Source organism: Seriola lalandi, unplaced genomic scaffold (genome assembly GCF_002814215.2).
Source record: "Seriola lalandi dorsalis isolate HSWRI2012SDOR001 ecotype SW California unplaced genomic scaffold, Sedor1 jcf7180002054585, whole genome shotgun sequence".
NCBI lineage: Eukaryota > Metazoa > Chordata > Actinopteri > Carangiformes > Carangidae > Seriola > Seriola lalandi.
This window is the reverse complement of record NW_019525138.1, coordinates 3906505-3928286: the sequence shown is the minus strand read 5'-3', so window position 1 is coordinate 3928286 and position 21782 is coordinate 3906505. Positions and strand designations below refer to the sequence as shown.

The window sequence follows — 21782 nt, the reverse complement described above, 5'->3', positions numbered from 1 at the left end:
TACACAGCTCTACCCTTTCTGTCCTATACTGAATTACACCATTGATCCTCATTATTGCTTTTCAGTTCTACCTCTTCTGTCCAGTTTAATGTGTTGAGCTGAGCAGGGAGATATTTGATGTGCCTCTATTTTATGATCACATTCCTGCTACAGGTCGTAAAATGTGCCAGTCGTATAATGCACACACGGGGTTTTGGCACATAAATAGCTTTTACAATGTCGGTAATTAAATATGACAAACTGTTAGTGGTAATGATTGCCTCACTCACATCGCGAAGCTAGATTCGCTGATGGGGTGATTGTGGCTTCATGATGATGTTTACGTTGGCCGAGCATCTCCAAATGGTTTGTGACTGAAAGCTTGGGAGATAACGCAGTCCAAATATGGCTTCATGGATGAGTGAACCAAATTAAGAGAGCAGGCAGAGGAGAGACAGACAGAGAAAAACAGGATGGATGGCGCACAGGTGAAAAGGTTAGATGGGGAGACAGGGTGATAATGACTCAGGGGAGGGTGGAGGGCGACGAGGTCATCGCCTTGGCCCATCTGTTGTTGTCAACCTGAAGTTTAATTGACTGAGTCCAAACTGTGTGGATCCACCCACTTTTTGTTTCTGGAAAACAGCAGTTTGGCTGAGCAAACATAATTTACCCGACATTACGCTGATGTAAGATACATCATCGTCTGCAAATGATCATTTGTTGAAAACCTGATATCATATCAGATTGATATATTCATACAAGTGATAATTTCCTTCCTGACCTCAGCAAACCAAATTATTTGTAAAAAATAAGATTATTATTAATTTGTTTTTATTATTTTATTTATGCAAATGAAACATCATACCAGATGCACTAGATTTCCCTGCTACTGAATAAGTTAGCCTCCTTGACCTGTGGAGCTACAAACTAGATCTAAAATTAATCACAGTCAATTAATCGCTTAAGTAGTTTTTCAACCAAAAATGGTCCAACAGAACAGAAAATTGACAGGTTTGAGGAAATTGTGATGGGCATTTTTCACCTTTTCTTGATGTTTTATAGATCAAATGATAATTTCAAGCCTTAAAAATGTATCTGCTTAAGCCAAACTGAATTGAACTGAAATCCATTTTTAGTATTACACAGCAGCTTTCCTTCAAAACCAGCTCTCAATACTTTCTGGCAAATACTCTAGTATCTGGTCCCAAGCCCATTTGTTCCCAATGAATATGTAAATCTTTGAAAACAAGTCACAAATGCATAGTTTTTTTGTTCATTAATTTCCTAAAGCAGCTGGTCACTATAGTGTTTTTATAAACGTTACTCAAACAGTAGGAAATGGTGCATAAGATGAGGACTATTTTCCAAGGCGGATTAATCTACATTTGGTGCTCCAGTGAGTATTTGGGGCAGCAGGATGGCGTGTGATGGAGTCAAAATAAACTACAGTGTGTGTTCATGGTGATGAAGGAACATGTCACCCAGAGCAACAGTGTGACTCACTGATGGGTTTTTAATGGTTTATGAACAACAGTGGCGCAACTATGGCTCAGAGGAAGAAGATATCAGGATTTGGTTTTAGTCTTTTCATGGGATTTGTTGACAATATGAAAAGTATAGAATATCAGCAGACTCACATTTTAAATCCAACAGGCATCAGATTTCCCTTTCTTAGTTGAAACTCTGACTGAGTGCTGAAAGCATTACTCTTGTCTCTACCGTATTCTCCAGGGGAAGCGCCAAGGTCATGATCGACTGGCCCAATGTGACAGCGTCCGGCCGCCAGGAGCTGGGCCTGAAACCTGAGGAGCTGCAGAAGTCCAAATGTGTGCTGGGCTTCATCCCTGTCATCTACTACAGCATTCTACTCTGCGTGGGAGTACCAGGTGCGCCATCATGTTGTGATGTAGTTAAATTATCAGCTGACTCCAACTTTTGATGTGGTAACGATGGTGGATACCTAAAAACAAGATAAATGGTAAGAAATAAAATTCTCTTGTATATTAAGTGAACTGAACCACGAAGGCCAGAAAATGAGCTGCATCATTTCATTAGATGGATTTGCAGTGACCCACAGTCAATGCGTAAACAGAGCACTCTTTAAATCTCTGATATCTATTTATAACAGAAGTGGGAACTGCACACGACAGAAGAAATCAATAGTCAAGTGAGTTAGAGGTACATTACTGTTGCTCTAATGGACCAGTGAGATAATATACTGCTGCAGAACAGAACCAAGCACTGATTGCTCTTTTCACAGGTTACAATAATTAAATTAATGATCTAATAATCAGTTAGTGTTTATTTGTATTTATCAATCCATCCAGCCACCTGTCTCCGACATCTGCAAAAAATGTATTACCTCAATAATCCAGGAAGAGGAAATAACTGTCACTTTGATTAAAAGTCTTCACACCACCATTGTTCTGATTACTGTGCTTCGTCTACAAGTCGATGGCAGCAAATTATTATTGACCCATCAGGGATTTACGCAGAGCCCTGTTCAAAACAAGCGTCAACAGAGCATCCAGATGACCTCCAGGTCACATCGTGTAATTGTCCCCAAAGGGAAATAAATATAAAGGCCAGAGTGCCAGAGTCAACATCTGTATGACTGAAGGAGTCTTAAGACTGGTGGTGGTGTCGCAATAGCTGCAGTGAAAATACCCTGCTGTTGATAAGGAAAAAAAAGCATGCAGATACTGTAAATCGTACAGAGGAGATACTGTATTAGCAGCAGGGAGACAAATCAATGGTTTGTAGCTTACACTGCTGTTGATGCATAGTTTTTACACTTCAGCCTTTCAAAGGAAGATTTCTTCATCCAGTCGTTTTACCAAAGACAACATGACCAAAATATTTTGCCAAAGAAATTAAGGATTTCAGTGTAAGCAGCTCAAAAAAGTAATTTAACAATTACTGCACTTTAATTTTGAAGATATAAATTTTGCTTAATTGGCATCTTGCTAAATAACCAAACTTGATAGTAGTTATGCCACATGAATAAGGCAGTAGGTAAAAATCCAGTCATTATGAAGTTCTGAAGAAGTGGCGTACTCGTGCTAAAGCTAGCCTAGCCTACCTTAGCAGAGTAGTGCTTTACGTTTGACTTTTAATTAACTGTATTTGATTGAGATTATCCAACGACAGAACATCGGTCTGAAAGACTACAAAATAAAAGTATTAGAACATACATTATCTATAGCCTGGAACTTCTTCTCAGTCTTTACGTACGTGAACAGCCTTATTTCCCAGATGTTTTCATGCAGCTAAATATCATGGAAGTAGAACCTAATACAATAATTTAATTTCTTTCTCTCAGTGAACATCCTGACGGCGGTGGCCTTGTCCAGACTGGCGTCCCGCACTAAGAAGGCTCTGTACTACTACCTCTTGGCAGTGACGGGCTCGGACATCCTTTCTCAGCTATTCATCATCTTCGTCGGCTTCCTGCTAGAGACGGCGGTCTTTCACCGTGATGTCCCTGCACTCCTGCTGCACTCTGTCAGCGCTGCAGAGTTCGCCGCCAACCACGCCTCAATCTGGTCCACCGTACCCCTCACCGTGGACCGTTACGTGGCACTGTGCCACCCCCTCCTCCACCGCCAGATCAGCTATCCGGCACGGGCCAGGAAGATCATCGCAGTGGTCCTGATGTTGTCGCTGGCGTCGGGCGTGCCTTTCTTCTGGTGGTCGGACATGTGGAGGAACAGCCACCCGCCCACGGCGCTGGACACCGTCCTCATATGGACACATGTAACCATCATCTACTTCCTGCCCTGCAGCATCTTCTTGGTGCTGAACTCTTTGATAATTCAGACGTTGAGGGTGAGGCAGAGGCAGCAGCGTTGCCAGGAGGAGTGCGGGCCAAAGTCGGCACCTCCACGGCGACTTGGGAAAACCACAGCCATGCTGCTGGCCATCACCTCTGTGTTCTCTGTGCTGTGGGCCCCCAGGACAATCGTGGTCATCTACCACCTGTACGTTTCCTCAGTTCACAGAGACTGGCGGGTCCACTTGGCCTACGACCTGTCCAACATGCTGGCCATGCTCAACACCGCTGTCAACTTCTTCCTCTACTGTTTCGTCAGTAAGCCTTTCCGTGGAGCCGTGCGTGACGTCGTGCTGCTCAGGGGGGGCCCGCTGTATCCTCGCCGTGCGCTGCCACAACAGCAGGCCCCCACCAATGCCTCCATCTCCTCTCTGTACAGTGGGAACAAGCATCGCTCACAGCGTGACTCCACCCCCTTGTCACCTCGCAGGGCCAGAAAGCCCTCGTGACCCCGTGACCCCGCCTCTTAATCCAAAACACCCATCATCCCACGGTCCTTGATCACTCCTGACCCCAGGGACGCACTCTGCATTCCAGCCACAACCGTGGACAGCTGCCAGTCAGGCCGGGAGCTCTATCCACGGCCCTGAAATGAACTCAACTCACAAGAAGTATGTTTTCTGTATCGTAATGTCAGCGGGTGTTGTTTGTCCATGTAAATCAGATAAGATGACAACCTATTTATTTTTCTTCCGCAGAATTTGACAAAACAAAAGTAGGTTTTTGGTATTTTTTTCGTTTCCATACATGGAAGTAATGTGGCAAAAAATATTTTTTATACTGTTATGAGAGAAAAGAAAGAATAACAATTTGTTTTCTCTTGGATTAAATCAGTAGTTAAATCTGTGGTAAGGAAACAGAGGGAATATTAAACAATGACTTTTCGAAAGCTGCTACATGTAATCCCGCTTTTATGACATCAAGTTGCATTCAGTTTCCCTCAGTGTGTGTTGAATACACTCTGCAGGCAGGGAGAAATAAGAGTTTTAATTTCAACTGGCTGCTATTTTCTGCAGTTGTGTAAGGATGCCGAACGCCCAAAAGACAATCTGCCTCGCTGAGCACAGCCAATCGAGCAAAGAAATCGTACTCCATCTCTACAGCCAACTGCTAGGCACAAAAACCACAGCTGCTGGGGCGAGTGTTTATTTTTCATGAAATGCAACTCGATGGAGCCTTAAATGAAAGCTTGCCGTTTAAGCAGCAGGAGTGAAGACCCTGCTCTTCAAACACACCCGCCACTACATCACCAACAGGGCCTCAGCTCTGGCTAAACAAACCACAGATTAGCCTGATGGTCTGCACAAACACACAGACACACACACACACACACACACACACACACACACACACACACACACTGTAGATTTGCTGATGGTGACTGGTACACACTGTTGTGCATGTGCAAACACGTGCACGCACGCACACACAAATGTCAGCTAGTACATTTCCATTTGCCACAGCAGGAATTTTCATGTTACGTCACTGTAATTTGATGAAAAATTAACTGTATCAGTTGTTGTGTCAGTGTTAGTGAAAAACAAGACATCTGCACTTAACTGCTAATTTGCATATATATAATTTTACACCATCTGTTGTTGACAAGTATATGTTTTTTAATTAATGCCCTTGGGGAAAGTGAATTATGTTGTCAGTTTCACTTCTCGTGTTGAATGAGCTGTGTTTGTCGTCTCACACATGCCATGACTTTAAGTTTAGATTTTTAAAACAGACACATTTAATGCTGGTTAATGCTAATTTGAGTTTCACATACTGTGGAGTCCCTGCTAAGATATGAACATCTGCTGGATTTGTCACTGTTTTATTTCTATGATGGAATTATGCTTTGAACGACAGCTTTATATTTGAATGAAGCTTTCATGGAAGAAAGCAACTCATGTCGTTTTGAAACTTTGTTTTATCTCACATGTACGGAAACATTTCACTGCCACAATTTGAAAGCTTTAAAATTTACATTAGGTCTTAAGAGGATACTGACAGAAATCCCAGGCTCCATAGCTATGAAAATTAACCATGATTCATCAACCAGTTTAATTAAATATAAGTATATTAAGTTTGCAATTGAAAGTTGCTTAAAGTGTGTAAATGCGGCCTAAATTGGGATTGCAAAAATACGTTTTTGTTTTGAATACGAAACCTCAAAGACACAAACAGATTCTTTGTTGCAAATATTCAAAAGTGAACTTTAAGATTTCAAACTATACTTAGTTTGTAATAGGTTGGCAGATGAGTTACACCTGGCCAGAAAGCTGGAGTTCACAACTGCATCTTACTTTTGGTGATTTAGACACTCATTCTATACTGGGATCAAGAAACTCAAAAGGAAACAACATTGCAAAGTTAGCAATTAGCTTATGCATTAAGCAGGTAAAGAGCAAAGTGCCCAAACCTGAGCTAAAAAGAGTCTGAATATTGGATTTAGATTCACGAGGTGGACACAAACACACATGTTCACGTAGCTCTGTTCCTGCTACATGCAGCTATTTGCTAACAGGTCAAAGCTGTTTGTCCCATTAGATTGATTTGTAGATCTACTACCCTGATTGTCCAAAAGAAGAAAAAAAAAATGTAGAGAGTAACGCAGCTTTAATATTTACAATGAAAAATATCATCACAAAGAACTTCAAAGCTTTTTAACCTAACTCAGTCCCCGATATCTTCCAGTATCATCGCAAACATTTTTAATGCGTTACTCGGCAATGGAGACTCAAGTACAGTGTATATACACATCTCCTTCCTAAAGTTTCTTCCATTTACTTTTCTGGCCACCCCTTCAGGGTTAAAGTTTCCAATGCAAGCCACCTGCCTGCTCTCGTCCCTCCACAGTCCTCATTGTGTTTACTGTAACTGTAAGAAGCACAGTATCGGTTCCCCTGCATGTCCCCCGTGTCAGTCCGCTCACGTCGCTCCGCGGTCGTCCCACACTGAGTTCTGAGAGTCCGTACGCAGATGTAGATATGAAGCGTTTCTTTGAAGACGCCTCCTGCTGCCTGACACTAACAGAGGGGGGTGTGAGAGAGCGTGTAGTGGCGACGACCTTACACTGCTGTGGACGGTGGAGTTTGCGGAGATGACAGAACAAACAGTTAAGGCTTTAATATGATGTTAGGAAGCAAGAGCAGGCTTTGATTAAAGTTTAATGGAGCCCTGCTGGAGCTTTCACACATCTACAGAGCTGTTAGAGAGGAGAGGGGTGAAGACATTAAAGAGGTAAACCCTGCTCACCACACGTCCCCTGTCTGCCTGCCATCTGTCCTTTGTTCCTGTTCAAACACCTGCTTATGTCCTGTTACTCTGCTCCTATTCAGGCCTGCCTGCTGCTCGGCAGGTGTCACAAGAAATCAATTGAAAAGACAAAGCACCACAGAGAGTGACAAGTGCGTCCTATCAGATGCACTTGCCTAAATACAGGAAGCTCATACTTTATGGACAGTTAAAGGAAGTACTTCAAACATATTCTGGAAACTGTCCTCTCCAGAACACGATAGCATCAGTTTAAAATGACGCACATTTCCTGATATGTCATGTAACTAATGATTCAAATAAACATGAGAGCAAAAGTCATCTGTTCAGACAGTTTCCGGTCAGTAGCAGTGATGAAACTGTGTGACATTCTTCTGCCCTCATGTCTTAGGGATGAGGGTACAAAAGGTCTGAGCTCGACACTGGAGACAGTTTATGTTCAGTCTCGAGTCAGTGTTGGTGTCTTTTAGCCATGAATACAATCTTTCACACTCACACAAACATCTGGGCCCCTGTCCTACCAGTTGGGGCCCAAATCTGCTGCCAACCCTCAACATGACATTTATGAAAAATGGAAATTTAAGTTTATGATTTTGAAGCGGACAACATTTGCTGAGGTGGGCTGTGAAATATGATGGAAAACTCCCAGACAGCTACAAATGGACTTTATGGTCTCTGACAACCACTGTTTCTAAGGTGAACAATTACATTTCAATCCCTAAATTTCATATATACGTATACTCTTAAATGGACTTTAGTACAGAACTTTGACACCAGGGTTCAGGTCCTATATCCCACATAAGTTAGGCAAAGATAGTGGTGTTGGTTAAATATATTCAAAGTGAACTACACCCTATCTCGACAGCTCATTTTCAATATTTAACCGAGACTAGGATCTTTCCCTAACCTTAACCAGGAGCTTTGAGTTGACTGAACATGACAATAAAAGCTTTAACATGAGCACTTATTTTGCAGATACATTTAAAACATTTCCTATTATGTTGATAAAAAAATCAAGGTGGCACTCTTTAAATTGTATTGGCTTTTACAAATTAGTCGTATATAAGTGATGGGGAGCTGGGAGAACTATGGATTAACTATTTTGTCGTTCAGGCATGAGGACCAGTTATAGTTTCTACCCTTGTATATATTTGGGGATTTATTTGTCCCTCAAACTAGTGAAACAATTGCATTTGAGAAATTCAACAGCTGCAAGTCTTTCCAGAAACAATGTTCTGGTTACTCTGGATAATCCACAGAGAACAGCTTTCACTGGAACTAATATATATTTTTAATTACACTTTTAAAGTTTTTTTTTTTTTTTTTTTTTAAATCTGTCTATAAATAAAAGTCTGTTATCAGAGGAACTAGGGCATTGTGTCTTTGAAAGGATGTTTTTAAGTTGTGATTTTTGAATGTTGTGTAATATTGTGAATTTGGTCATTTCAAAGATGTTGGAGCATCTGTGAATAACAGCTTATGCTTACAACCTTTGACACAACAAAAACATAACTGAGGAAGAGAAAACGAAAAAACTGGAAAAAACAAAAACCTTGTACAAATGTCTGCAGTATTTATCATGGAACAACCTGACATGGATCCTTTGCTGTTACGTTGGATGTAAATTCATTGTTTCAGTGAATTTAAACACGATAAATGTTGGAAGGCATGTTCCCCTGCATGTTGGCTTGTTGTTGTTTAAGTGGCTGCTTATGCATTGTTTACACTACTCCTCCATTTTCTCTTGGCATAAGTAACTGTGGCGCAGAATGATCTCGTCTGTGAGCACTGAGAAGAGTTTTATATGGAGAGGAAATAAATGTTTAACACAGGATTTTACTGTTGTCATTTATATTGTGCAACATGAATATATTGTGTATTATAGCAGTTATAGATGGAAAAAAAAATGTATATTCAGGTGTAGGATAGAGGTTTTTAAATTAATCTCCATACTAGAGCATAAAATTTAAATCAGTTCCTGCTCCTAAATCAAAGTTATCTAGCTCTACTGCTGCATTTATCATTGGTATAATTTATGATGAAATATAATATGTAGAAACGCACTGTAATAGGAAGCTGGGACTAATGAATTTGTCCTTGCAGAGCGACCAGGATGAAGGATGATTCGCCACAGACTGCTCCTCTATAATGTTTCTCTGGGGTTTTGGTGGATGGGTCAATGCGGAAAAAAGAAAGACCTCCACAGATGACATAATGTGGGATGGGCTCAGGAAATGTTGGTCTTGGTGGAGGTCAGATTTGGACACTGAAGTGACGACAGACAAAAATGGATCTGATCTGGAACTGGACACAGATAATTAATGGCCACAAGGAGCCAGATGGATGGAACCAAAAGAGAGAAATTCAGCCACAATAAAAACTTTGAGAGACAGATGGAGGAGCTGAGAAGAGAGAGGCTGTCACTCTTCGGAAACCAGGCTGAGGGAAATGAAGCAGGAAAAATCAGCTCTTGAGCAACAAGTGTGAGTGAGAGTCTGCTGGAGAGGGGAGGTGGGGCTCCTCGAGGGGACTGGTCCTTTAATCATTGATCAGAACATCATAAGCACCAAAATCTTCACTTAAAGCCCAATTTCAAGAGCTCAGCATCGATTCACCAAACATCACTATTGGAAAATAACGAAAATGAAAATCAAGCAAACTGTAGGAAACTCTTGGTGGCAACGATTTTTTGAAGAATTCCTAAATTCTGTCTTTAAATATTTGATTTGTACATTTGATGGACATGAAACTAATTAAAATCCAGTTTTTCCCCTTCAAGTAGTAAAAAGTCACCTTATTTCACACGATCTGACAATATCATATAGAATATATACTGTACTATATTCTATATCAGCCTTTTCCATTGAAACTATAATGTTTAAAGTGAATGAAATATTCTTAATGGCTGCACCATTCCATCAATTGGAAATATTCTACATGTGTTTGGTCAAAAATGGTCAAACATAGTCGGCATCATTGTAAACTCTGAGATCCTCTGTAGAATAAACTGTTAAATAAGACTGTTGTGGGTCTGAACGACTGAACCTGTCGTCTAAATTTGGCTGCAGCTGCTTCAAGAATCATGGCCGATAACAGCGGGTTGCAAGGAGTTGGTGACTAATTATAGCAAAAGCATTTAGCTTATAAAAGAAATAATTACAGGCATTTTTATGGCTCAAACAAATATAAATATGTTGTGTAGAAAATTTGGAGAAAATTGGATAAAACTTATGGTTAAAAAAAAAAAAAAAGAAAGTGTCTTGAACCAAAGGATTGATAAACGGCCACATGGTGGTGCTATGGGATCTGGAGCCACAACAAAAACAATCATTTGTTCAGGACTAACTTTTCATCATATTGTCAGCAACTGAGAAAATAAAAATCAAGTTCAGTGTCAGTACAACGGTTAAACACAGTTAACATGGGAACAAGGGAATTAACATGTCGTTAACTTTTACCTTTAAAAGGCAGATTGAGAACAGGAGCCAAAGAGCTGCAGAGTAACAGGAAAATATAATTCAGCGTTTGCTCACATATCGGGAAACAGGCAGGAGGAACCAGAGGCAGGCAGGTGCGATGAAGTAACATTAATGAAAGGAGGAGCAGGGCTTACAGGTAACCTGGCAGGTAAGGTGGTAAGAATGGGAGTCCACGCCACGACCAGTTCGAAGCACAACACGCAGGAGAACGTGACGTCCTGGCTGGGAGCAGGTGAAACACGCAGGTCTGAATCTGAATCTACTGGAAGGACTGATCAGGAAATTAGAAACAGGTGTGTGAGTAGGCGGGGAGATGGTCAGGTGACTGGGAGTTGGAGGGGAGGTGGCCGGATGGAGAACAGGCAGGAGATAGAGGCAAATACATTTCCCCCCCGCCGTTTCTGAACATTTTGAACACTGAAATGAATCTGAAGGCAAGTCAGGGTAAGTTTATTTGTATTTATTAGCACATTTCAACAATGAAACAAAGGGTTAGAATAGAACAGAATAGAAAAGAAATAGAAAATAAAAAACAATGGTAAAGTGGAATTCAACAGAATAAACAGAAGATTTCCTCTCTTTAATCCAGAAAAACATCAGGATTTATTACTAAAATATTCAGAATTTTATGAATTTATTATATAAAAATGACGAAATATGATTCAAACCTTCTGAAAAGATGATTTAACGGATTTATGAGATGTAATATTTTCCAAATGACGACTTTGACCACCAGGTGTCTCCGAACACCACTACTATCAGGTGTGCGCGCGTGTGTGTGTTTGTGTGTGTGTGAGTGAGAGAGAGAGAGAGAGAGAGAGAGAGAGAGAGAGAGAGAGAGAGAGAGACCATCACAGCAGTCGGATCGTGAGGAAACGCTTGACGAAGGATTCATAAACTTTTTTTTTTATCTTCATTTAATTTCCCATGAACTGAGCTGGGATCAGTCTCGTCAGGTTTTCTGTGAGAGTTGACAGAGAGCAGAAACTTTTTAGTGACTTTTTCCTTTACTGTCGATGATTTATCTTCAGCTCCGCCGTTTGCAGCAGGTGAAGAAGCGTTTGAACACGAGAGATCAACAGGAAGCGCAGAGACGTCTCCAGAGAACATCCAGGTACCTGAACGCATCACAATCATCTTTATGTTTATTCTTAACCCCAATTATCTCGTGCAGAGTTTTAATATTTTAATCTAAATTAAATATATTATAATCAATTTAGAGTGCACAATAACTTCACTGTCTGCTGTTTACTGGCTCATATTGTGGATATTTATAACTTTGTGTTGGCGTTTGTCTGACATGCTGGTGAAAATGTGAAGGTTGCAGTGGTCACATATTCCTGAACCCTTGTAGAAGTTTGTGTGACAGAGTTATTCTCTGGGTCAGATGCATAGAATACTCCATGTTGGTGTGAGAATATGTCGGCTGGTTAAACCTACACTGCATAGTTACGAAGTAACAAAGTATGTAACACAGTAACATAATTTGAGTTTATTGAGGTAAATGTGGTATTAAGTTCCAAGTTAAATGCATCATCAGTCTCTTTTCTGACTGTTCTTGAAGTCGCAGCTTACAGATTTCTACTTACAGTGTAGCTCCTGTACCTGTGTGCTTTGCACCTCCTGCTGAAATAGTGCTAAATAACCTAAATGAGAATGAAGAGGTTATAGACTTGGTTAGATTAACCGATGAATGAAAATAACAAAATGTTCTGCTATTCAGGCGACATTCCGAAGCTTCTTCTCTATCTGCTCTTCATTTTACCTTCGTTAGTTTGTGGGTAAAATCTCAGAGCCCGTTGAGAAGATGGGGTCTCATGATTTGGTGAAAATGCAGGAGCCCCCTCAAGACCCATGATATTTCAGTTTACAGTATTTTGTGTTCCAGTTATCAAACTACTTGCTGATTGTTTTTCTCTCAACTAATTAACTTATCGTTTCATGATCATCATCAGCAAATGTGTCGCTTTGAGCACAGTAAAAGTCTTGACAATGTCTTGAAGACATTTTACAAGCGAAAACAAATCTGCTGATGAAGGTCATGCAATATGATCGAAAGCTCCCGAACTGCCACTAAATGGATTTTGTGATGACACTTTTTCAGCTTCTGGACTGATCTTTCCAAGGTCAAGAATCAACCTGCTGCATGGTCACAGACAGTATGTGAGATATTTGGAAAAGTAGACTTTTGCCTTGTCACTTCATTTTCTAAAAAAAACATTCTTATCTTCATACTGGAATGACAATCTGTCTCGTGTTTCTACCTTGAACATTCAGAAATTGCAATCATGCCATAAAACAGTTGGTGCTTGAACTCTCCATGGTAACAGGTTAAAATGACTCCTGAAGGGTTGGACCTGTGTTAATACAGCGTCACCACACCTTATCAGAGGCCTCACCCTAGAATGAGAACATATTAGTAAGCGTGTATTAGATTGGTTTACTAAAGGACCGGCAGGACAGACACCCATTCAGTTTATGACCAACAGTCACCACAACACTAAGAGACCAGCTGAACCTGGGTAGATTGAGGGGTAGAAGGCTGATTTCTTCCTTCCAAAAAGATCCTTGTGAGTGAGTCACAGGAGTTAGAAAAACTGAGCATCCACCACCACACTTTTATCGATCTGGCTCAGAGACTGTCTTCAGATCAGTGTAATTGGATCTGACGGGGGACAAAGAGACGCAGCCAGACACAGCAGAAAGACGAGACTGGGACCGTGGAGGCGTTTATTCACAAAGCAGACTCTCTGATTTTACGTTGTTCAATAGAGAACGACAGAACCACTGATGAAACACTTCTCGATTTGATATGTGCATGATTTGCATTGGAAATGTAAAACTCCAGTTCTGCCTACATCGCCTCAGGTTTGATGCACTTTCCCTTCAATTTACATCAATTTATTTAATCTTGTTAATGGTTAACATTAGTGTTGGGAAAAAGTCAAGAGTTTGACATTCCTCTGATCTTTTTGATGGCTTTCGAGTTCTTGGTTTCAGCTCCTCCCCACCTCTGAATAACAGTCTCCCCACCTCTGAATAATACTTCTTATTTCATATTTTCCAGACAAACATTGTGACAAAGATTTTCTTTAGAGTCCTATGTGTTTCCTGTGCATACAGTAAACTCACTCATCCAAGTGTAATATTTACTCAATTGGGTGTGGACTCCAGAATCCTAATCTTGGATTGCTGACGTATTTATAGTCCTTATTAAAGATCTGTCTTCATTGAACCTTTCTCAGACTCTCCCTGTTTATCCATCTGAACAGTTGCTGCTGGGAACTCTAACCTATCCTGGTCACAATGGCTGCCAACGTCACCCCTGAAGGCTGCGGCCCCGATGTGGACTCCCTCTATTACAACCTGTGCGACCTCAGTGCAGTGTGGGGCATCGTGCTGGAGGCCTTCGCAGCTGCTGGCATCGTCTTCTCCTTGGTGCTGTTCATCTCGCTGCTGGCCAGCTTGCCCTTCATGAAAGACAAGAACCGCAGGAGCTCGGTGGCCCTCCACGCCTTCTTCCTTGTCTGCACGGCCGGTCTCTTCTGCTTGACTTTCGCCTTCATTGTGGGGAAGGACTTCTCCACCTGCGCCTCACGACGTTTCCTGTTCGGGGTGCTCTTCGGTGGCTGCTTCGCCTGTCTCCTGATGCAGTGTGTGAGGCTGAACATCCTCGCCAGGCGGAACAGCGGCCCCCGGGCTTGGGTTTTATTTCTGGGTGCAGTGGGGCTGTGGTTGGTGGAGGTGGTTATCAACACTGAGTGGCTGATCATCACAGTGGTGCGCCACCCGTTGCGGTCATTGAACGTCACAGCTGAAAGTGACAGAGCCACAGCTACACCTTGCAACATTGCCAACCAGGACTTTGTCATGGCGCTGATCTACGTGATGACCCTGATCCTTGCTGTGGTGGTGGCGAGTCTGGCCATAATGGCGGGCAAACACAAGCAGTGGAAGAAGGACGGCGCATGTATCCTCCTCACCAGCCTGTCCTCTCTGGGAATCTGGGTGGCGTGGATTGTCATGTACGTCTACGGGAATGAGAAGCATGGGGGGCCCACATGGGATGACCCCACCTTGGCCATCGCCTTGGTTGCAAATGCCTGGGTGTTTATCATCATCTACACCATCCCTGAAATCTGCTGTTTGTCCAGTGATGATGAAAGCCAGCAAAGCTATGGAGGAGATCTCTACCCAAACCAAGGAGCCGGATACGAAACAATCCTGAAAGAACAGAGCTCCCAGAGCATGTTCATGGAAAACAAGGCGTTTTCCATGGACGAACCCAACCAAGGTATTTAGTGTATGGCTTCTCTGAGTTTTACACTTTTCATCTTTACAGTTAAATTAAACTTTCTAAAGAGGAAAAGAATTGTTAAACATATCAGTTTTAGTTTTTAAGGAATAATCTTCCAAGCGTCAAACTCTTATTACCTGGAGAATCGAAGGTGGTTCTGAAAGGTTTGTAAGGTTGCTCCGTCACAGACGACGACACCTGTAGTCACCTTGGATTCCCAACCATTACGAAGGGTTCTAGTGGTGACCCAAATTCTTGACCCAATGCAAATTAGATTTGTGCTTAAATTAATTTTCCAAAAAAGAAACTTGTTCAAGGACCCAAGAGCTGTCAGTTTAAAAACTTTTCCGCATGAGTTAATCACTTTGCATATGACATATTAGTCACACAGTAACCTCCATGACCACATCACACATAGTCAAACTGGACATTCATTAAAATTTAAATTAAAATCTTGCATTATATTTTCTGACCCGTATTTTGTCAAGGTAAAGTCTAGGAACATTGAGTTGTACATTCTGTCCTTTGTCTCTGCAGAGGGCTGTTTTGTATTATAATATACTTATCAGAGATTATACAGAATTGACCTTGTGCAGATAAGTGATGAGTGGAAGTCTCAAGCCCACAAAAACATCAGAACAGAACAAATAGTCTGCAAAATGTCCTCAAAAGGTTGTTTTACATCTACGTGATGACCCCGCAGAATGTGATACGACGCTGTTTGAGTCCTGAGCTCAACAGGATCTGATGTTACAGTAAAAAAAATCCAGACTGAACAGAGCACAGAAGTCCTACACTGGGCCGGAAATGATCCACCCATTGGAGCCTTCGTTGCCCAGGTAAAGAGGGACGCATTTGAAGAAGCCTTCAAAATGGCACGCCGCTGTAAATTCATCCTCCAAAGGATGTGTCCCCTGAATTGGGACACAGCTATTGCATGCATAGCTGCTGTGTGATATGAAAATGTTTAGAGCAGCAACATTTCACATGAACTCCCCGGTTAACTCCCCTGCTAGTCATATTATTTCTTTATATTGTGAGCTGTGACTAAAAAGTCTATAATAGATGTCAACAGCACAAGTGACAATTCGATCAAACATTTCTTTCCCAGAGTTTCAGCCTGGGATTCAGAGGGAGTGTGACCGTCTGAATCATCCCTGTTAATGAGTATCTACTGCCTATCTAGTATCTTTGTCACACCACTCCCCGCTCTGCCTCTGAGTCCCACCAGAAACATCACACCTTGTGTTTGCATTGTCTCCATGGCAACCGAGGTGTGGCAACAGTTTCATCAAGGGGGAAAATATTTGACATGTGACAAAGTCATCTCTCACGTCTACAGGATGCATCATCAGGCACCAACAAGATAGAGAACTGATAGAGCGCTGTGCTGTCTGTTTCTGAAATGTTATAAAACGATGTAAGAGATGGTTGCTAAGGCCTAAAGATATCACACAGATGTCACATAGATATCGCAGAGGGCTTAGTGGGTGACAACATAATGACACGTGTCGTCCCTCTCTGTCCTTTACAGGGGCCAAACCTGTGTCACCGTACAGCGGCTACACCGGGCAGCTGCGCAGCTCAGTCTACCAGCCCACTGAACTCGCTCTCATCACCAAAGCATTAGGAAATGTGAGTATCCGCCCATGTGGTTTGTTTACACAGGTACACATTTGAATATAGCATGAGCGTAGAGGCAAGTAAGTAGCTGTGTTTCTGAACATTTGCACATATGCATGTACTGTGGTATGCAAATTGAGCTGAACACCATTTGGCAGTAACCTCAGACTGTTTCAGAGTGTCAGCTAGTTACTGGCAAATGTTGAAAGCCAAACTGGATGAGAGTCAATATGGGATTTGAAAGGATTAAGATTTGATAAGTGGATTTGATTCTGAATTCAGATCCAAACCACAACCCTAGTCTTAACCAAATTCATATTTATATATATATATATAAAGGTGAATTGTAGTTTTTATTTTGTAGTTTTCAGGTTTCTCTCACTCCTCCACAGATACACATGCCCATAAAAGTTCATTCTTCATGGACACTGTTCTTTTGCTGAGCTCACCTGGTAGTCACACCAGCAATAAACTTATGGGTGACAACTACAGATCCAGGCCTTTCCTTTGGATTTCATATTAATCTACGGTGGCCCTGAGAGCTCAAAGCACTGCAACTTAAGAAAATGCATGCAAATAGACAAAACACAAGCACATTCAGAAACCACATCATCATCATCAATTTGACAACACATGTGATGCAAATACAAAAATGACAACGGAGGGAGACACAAAAAAGTGACGAACCCAGGTGGGACGCACTCATTCACTTCTCCTTATTCACTATCCAGGGAGTCCTATCCAGAGGACTATATAGTGCTTGGTTAGTGACCATCGGTTTACACTACTTTCCATATTGTATTATGGGATACAATATGCCCACTGTATAGGTTATATATAACCCCAGCCGGGTTCATCACTTTTTTGTGCCCCCTGGAAACACTTCTGTTGTTGTACTTCTTGCAGCGCGTTTCTGTATCTGTATTTGTATAAGCTTTCTTAAGTTGTACGGTAAATCTGACACTGTCATCATGAACCTGGTTAAGTGTGTACCAGGTTCAAATCCAGCCCAGACCCTTGCCGCATGTCATCCCCTCCCTCCCTCCCCTGCCTTTCCCTGCCTGTCTATACTGTCACTGTCAATACAGGCTGAAAAATGTATTTAACAATTAATAAGTCATCGCAGTTTAGTGATGTGATTTAAAGGGGGACACAGACTCTGCCGACCTGAGCTCTCAGGTACAGATCCCCTCCCTCCCTCTATCTTGGATGTTTTTGTCACAGCCCATGTTATGACTTCACACAGCACCCTAAGGACCCGTCCTATGACATGGTCATTCCGCGAGCTTCCACCAACTCTGCAGCCAACAGCGGGAGCACCACCCCGTCCACACACACTGAGACTGGGAACACTGCATTCACACAGACAAACGGAAATAGCGTAGGTCGTACCCCTCCCCCCTCCCCCCAAACGCCTCTTCTTCTTCTTCTTCTTCTTCACCCCACACTTGTGCTCATTTTTCCTGATCACTTGCTTACCTCCAGATGCTTCTCTATTCCCCTGTGCATGTCGACCTCTCTGCTCCCGCTGTATCCATAGCAACTTCTTCTGCAGGTTGACAATGAATCACTTCTTTGTCTGGAATGTTTTTTTCTTACCTTGCAGAGCTCACTCTCTCAAGACCTTGTGTCTCTTACTTTGTCTGTTCAGTCTGCTAACAGGACTGACTGTGCTCTCTTCCATCTTTACTCTCATTATAATGCAAGAAATGATGGTGGGAAGGGAAGCCTTTGATTCTGGTGTTGTAGTAGTAGAAGTCTTTTTCCACATTTCTCTGCACTAAACATGAATTATCTTCTAAAGCTTTGCTCCTTCATGGACGACCGCAGCTTTAGTTCATCTGGATTCACAGCAGTTACAATGGTTTCCAATGGATTACCATAAAATAAAGTATCAAAAAAACCACTGCAAATTTTTTCAGACTACTAATGTAGCGTAATCAACTCTTCCACTATCCTGTATTGTTTTAAATGTTAGCTCTTAGCTCTTAGCCTACGTCTTCTGCTGCTGGAACATGTACATTTCTTCCCTAATTTTTGCCAGAGTATGGCTAAATACACAGCCTCTGGTTTTTGGTAGAATGATTAGCTGCTCACATTTGCCTTTTGTGACCAACATTAGCAATTGTAGCTACGTGCAACAACAGCTGACCTAGATAGAGACATATTTAGGGAGATGTCTTCTCTACCGTTCAGGTACGCTGAGCATTTTGTTTTTAAAATCCATATATAATTATTCTTCTCAAAATATATCTAGACAGTTTCTGTTTGCTGCCAACACTCACTAACTATTGCTGATTAAAAAAAGCTGACCATGCTGGGAACATACAGAGAAAGAATCTAGCCATATTAGCATATGTGTGGATAGTGTGGAAAAGTGGAGATAATGGGGAGAGTTTAAGTTTCTGAAATCCTTCTCTCATTCACCCATCATCTGCTCCCTCCAGCTCATTTTATAGTGAGCATTAAATTGAGATTTCAGACACTTATTAATCATCACGAGGTAATAATTTTCATATCTATCACAGACAAATCATTTAACTGAGAACAGTGGATACTGTGGACACTGTGGAAACTACTATACAATTTTGTTCCACAGGGGAAATTCTTGGCAATGGAAATTTATACACTGACAATTCAGCAGGTGGCAAATAATCCTATTGAACAATGTAAATGGGATAATAAAAATGTAAATGACTACAGCTGCTGTGCTCCATGAATGAGGAAGCTGCAAACTTTTCAGTGGGTAGTTTTGTGTTATAAACTTGGAGTAATTATTTAAAGTCTCATTATGTTGCCATTTGTTTGACGACCTTACCGTCTCTCTCTTCTTCCGCAGGGGAACGGTCTGCATAGGACGTCCCAGTGGTGAACACACTACGGCTTTCAACACCCCCTCAAAATAGTTTTAGTTCATGTCTTTTCATTTGCACTTGCTGACTGTATGTTTGAAGTTGTTTGTGGTTCCCTAAGCTGGTTCTAAGAAGAACCCTCGGCCCCCGACATGTGGAGGTGAACGTCGGGTCATAACTGACTGATGGAAAAACAGCTCAACCTTCTATTGACTGCGTCCCCATGTGCCACTGAGTATCAGACAGCGTGGAGCTTCATTTGGAAGTCAAAGCGAGGGGGGATGAAGCCACGGCTTTGCTGCAGAACAAAGACTTTTTGCAATGGTTGCCATTCACTGGGAGTGAACTGTGAGCTCTCTGCTGGACCCAGTCACACGGTGCTGACGGCACAAAACATGGCCGAAGAGAATAGTTTAAAACTACATGTTGGGAGTGTCGTCCGCTCAGTGTGATCTGGTACACACACATGTAAAAGTGCACCACCTCTGCTACACGCACCATAAACAACCTTTACAACTGTCACTGAGGTGGCAGTTTACTCTGAACACAGGTTGGGCAAAAACAGACCATCAGGAGGATCACATTCACTTACTGTGTCAGGTTTAATTATAGGAGTCAATATATATTTTTGTTCCTGGATTGTGAATATTGTTAATAACCATAAAAGTTAACACATTAAATTGAGCTACTGGTAAGGAATGAATGTAAATATGTTGTTCATGTGTCAATGCATGGAAGCACTGTATGAATATGTATATTTAATGCTATTTATAGCACCGTGGTGTGCTATTTGATTATTTAATCTCATTTCTGCCAATTAAACAATTATGAGAGGAGACAGCTGAAGTCCCACCTGGGATTAGCTTGTTTCGCTAACTTAAAATGCTTAATGTGATTTTAGGATTTTTGTTCATATTCTTAGAAAAGTGTGTATCTACTCTCCTGGACAGTAACATCTGAGCACAAGATAGAAAAAGTTTATTTTGTGAGCATTCAACAACATATCCCATGAGACTGTAGGTTTAAGCCACAGAAGCCCCGTCAGATCCTCATGGGAGTTGTAGTTGTTCAATGTTAATGGCATAATCAAGAGCTATGTCTGAATCATTCACTCATCACTATCTGCAGGAATACCCGGAAAGTAGTTAGCATTTAGCATCTCAAAGTCGACAGGGTTTTTGAGTGGGTTTTTGCTTGGATGGCTGCAATAAGGCCCAAAACATTTTCAGATTGTATTCTACAACATAGATTACATCAGTAAATACTCCAGTCCTGATTTCCTAAAGCTTTTACGTGTTAAAAAAGGCCGGTTACTAACAAGTGTCTAAATGAGACTACAGAGCTTGTTGGGGACGTTAAACGTAATGACGCTGAACATGAAAACCGATCTACTCTCCAGTCCGCCTTTATAGCCTCGTTGTGATTATACTCTCTTACTCTCTTAACCAAACAAGTTGTCTCCATCACAGTGAAGAAGTGCTTTATTTAAATGAAATGAATTCCCAACACAGTGTGTATAGAACAATTTTGGACACAGCTGATGGTTTTTCTTTGACGAGATGCTCGGGATTCACTGTTCAGTAGAGCAGTGTACTTTTTAAAGTTTGAATAGAAAACACTGAGAGAAAATATAGTTGGTGGAAAAGATCTTAAAGGGGGACTTCAGCTGTCTATAATGCCTTTATTTTAATGTACTGAAATAATTTGATTACCCACACCACAGCCACTTTGTTTTTAATATACAGCAAAATAAATATTCACTTGTGATGTTATGAATCGTGTGTTTTCTATCTTCACATGAGGTGATGAGGGCAGAGGAGGCAGTCGGGGTCAAAGTCAAAGAAAATGATTCTGGAGGCAATTGATACACACTCTGTCATGTGTTTTATTCTGTGTTAACCGCACTGATATAAATAACATTTTATCCGTCAGCCTTCGCATATTTTCTCAGCAGCTAAATAAAGGATTTATTCCACACACAGTGTGTGTGTAGGGTTCAGCTCTGTCTGGTTACGAGCTGAAGGTCCAGCTTTACGTGAGAGGAATAACAGCAGGGCGCACAAATTAAATCCAAACACGTCGATCGATCCGGCCTGACTGACAACAGATGACTCAATTCGTCAAGGTCATCAGAGGAGACGGAAATAATTGATCATTGTTTCAGTTATCTGTTCCCCACGAAGCCAAATCATCTGCGATATCTCTGCTGGAGAGGAAAACACTGCAGAGTGCTATATTTAAACCACTGAATGATCTCTCAGTACTCCAGCACCGAGGGGATTAATGCACAGCTCTGTCTCCACTCAGGACTAACTTTATTCCTTTACTGCTATATTTTGTTATGATGAAGTGTATCCAGGTTTTTAACATCAAACCTTCCTATTCCAACCGTGTGTGTGTGTGTCATCTCAGCTATTAGAGTGTGGGCTGCCAGCTCCTCCAGTCCAGGCCCA

At 41.6% G+C, this 21782-nt stretch overlaps 2 protein-coding genes and 1 long non-coding RNA gene across 5 annotated transcripts; 2 read left to right on the top strand and 1 right to left on the bottom strand.

Annotated features, from left to right (window-relative positions):
- Positions 1 to 1717: 1717 nt before the first annotated feature.
- Positions 1718 to 4571, top strand: gpr142 (G protein-coupled receptor 142). The gene is made up of 2 exons (XM_023418961.2): positions 1718 to 1868; positions 3305 to 4571. Exons 1-2 carry the CDS (start codon positions 1730 to 1732, stop codon positions 4261 to 4263), a joined length of 1098 nt encoding a protein of 365 aa, XP_023274729.1. The 5' UTR covers positions 1718 to 1729; the 3' UTR covers positions 4264 to 4571.
- Positions 4572 to 6404: 1833 nt separating this feature from the next.
- On the bottom strand, positions 6405 to 10831 carry LOC147818414 (uncharacterized). Its single transcript, XR_015437988.1, has 2 exons — positions 10692 to 10831; positions 6405 to 10571 (listed from the first exon to the last, which is right to left on the bottom strand). It is a non-coding gene; the product is annotated as an uncharacterized LOC147818414 (long non-coding RNA).
- A 545-nt stretch (positions 10832 to 11376) lies between these two features.
- gprc5c (G protein-coupled receptor, class C, group 5, member C) lies at positions 11377 to 21101 on the top strand. Of its 3 annotated transcripts, XM_023418800.2 has the most exons (6): positions 11377 to 11671; positions 12662 to 12716; positions 13830 to 14851; positions 16389 to 16489; positions 17724 to 17858; positions 19317 to 21101. In XM_023418800.2, exons 3-6 carry the CDS (start codon positions 13864 to 13866, stop codon positions 19347 to 19349), a joined length of 1257 nt encoding a protein of 418 aa, XP_023274568.1. In that variant the 5' UTR covers positions 11377 to 11671; positions 12662 to 12716; positions 13830 to 13863; the 3' UTR covers positions 19350 to 21101. The 3 variants fall into 3 exon arrangements, with proteins under 3 accessions (XP_023274568.1, XP_023274570.1, XP_087033434.1); XM_087177308.1 differs by lacking the exon at positions 12662 to 12716 and having other exon boundaries at positions 11378 to 11671; XM_023418802.2 differs by lacking the exons at positions 12662 to 12716; positions 17724 to 17858.
- The last annotated feature ends 681 nt before the right edge of the window (positions 21102 to 21782 follow it).

What these genes read in the sequence shown, in the direction of transcription:
- gpr142 (XM_023418961.2), top strand. Translation starts at nt 1,730, where the DNA reads ATGATCGACTGGCCCAATGTGACAGCGTCCGGCCGCCAGGAGCTGGGC. An exon ending in ACTCTGCGTGGGAGTACCAG is followed by an intron (nt 1,869 to 3,304) that starts GTGCGCCATCAT and finishes TCTTTCTCTCAG; the next exon opens with TGAACATCCTGACGGCGGTG.
- gprc5c (XM_023418800.2), top strand. Translation starts at nt 13,864, where the DNA reads ATGGCTGCCAACGTCACCCCTGAAGGCTGCGGCCCCGATGTGGACTCC. An exon ending in CATGGACGAACCCAACCAAG is followed by an intron (nt 14,852 to 16,388) that starts GTATTTAGTGTA and finishes TGTCCTTTACAG; the next exon opens with GGGCCAAACCTGTGTCACCG. An exon ending in CACAGACAAACGGAAATAGC is followed by an intron (nt 17,859 to 19,316) that starts GTAGGTCGTACC and finishes CTTCTTCCGCAG; the next exon opens with GGGAACGGTCTGCATAGGAC.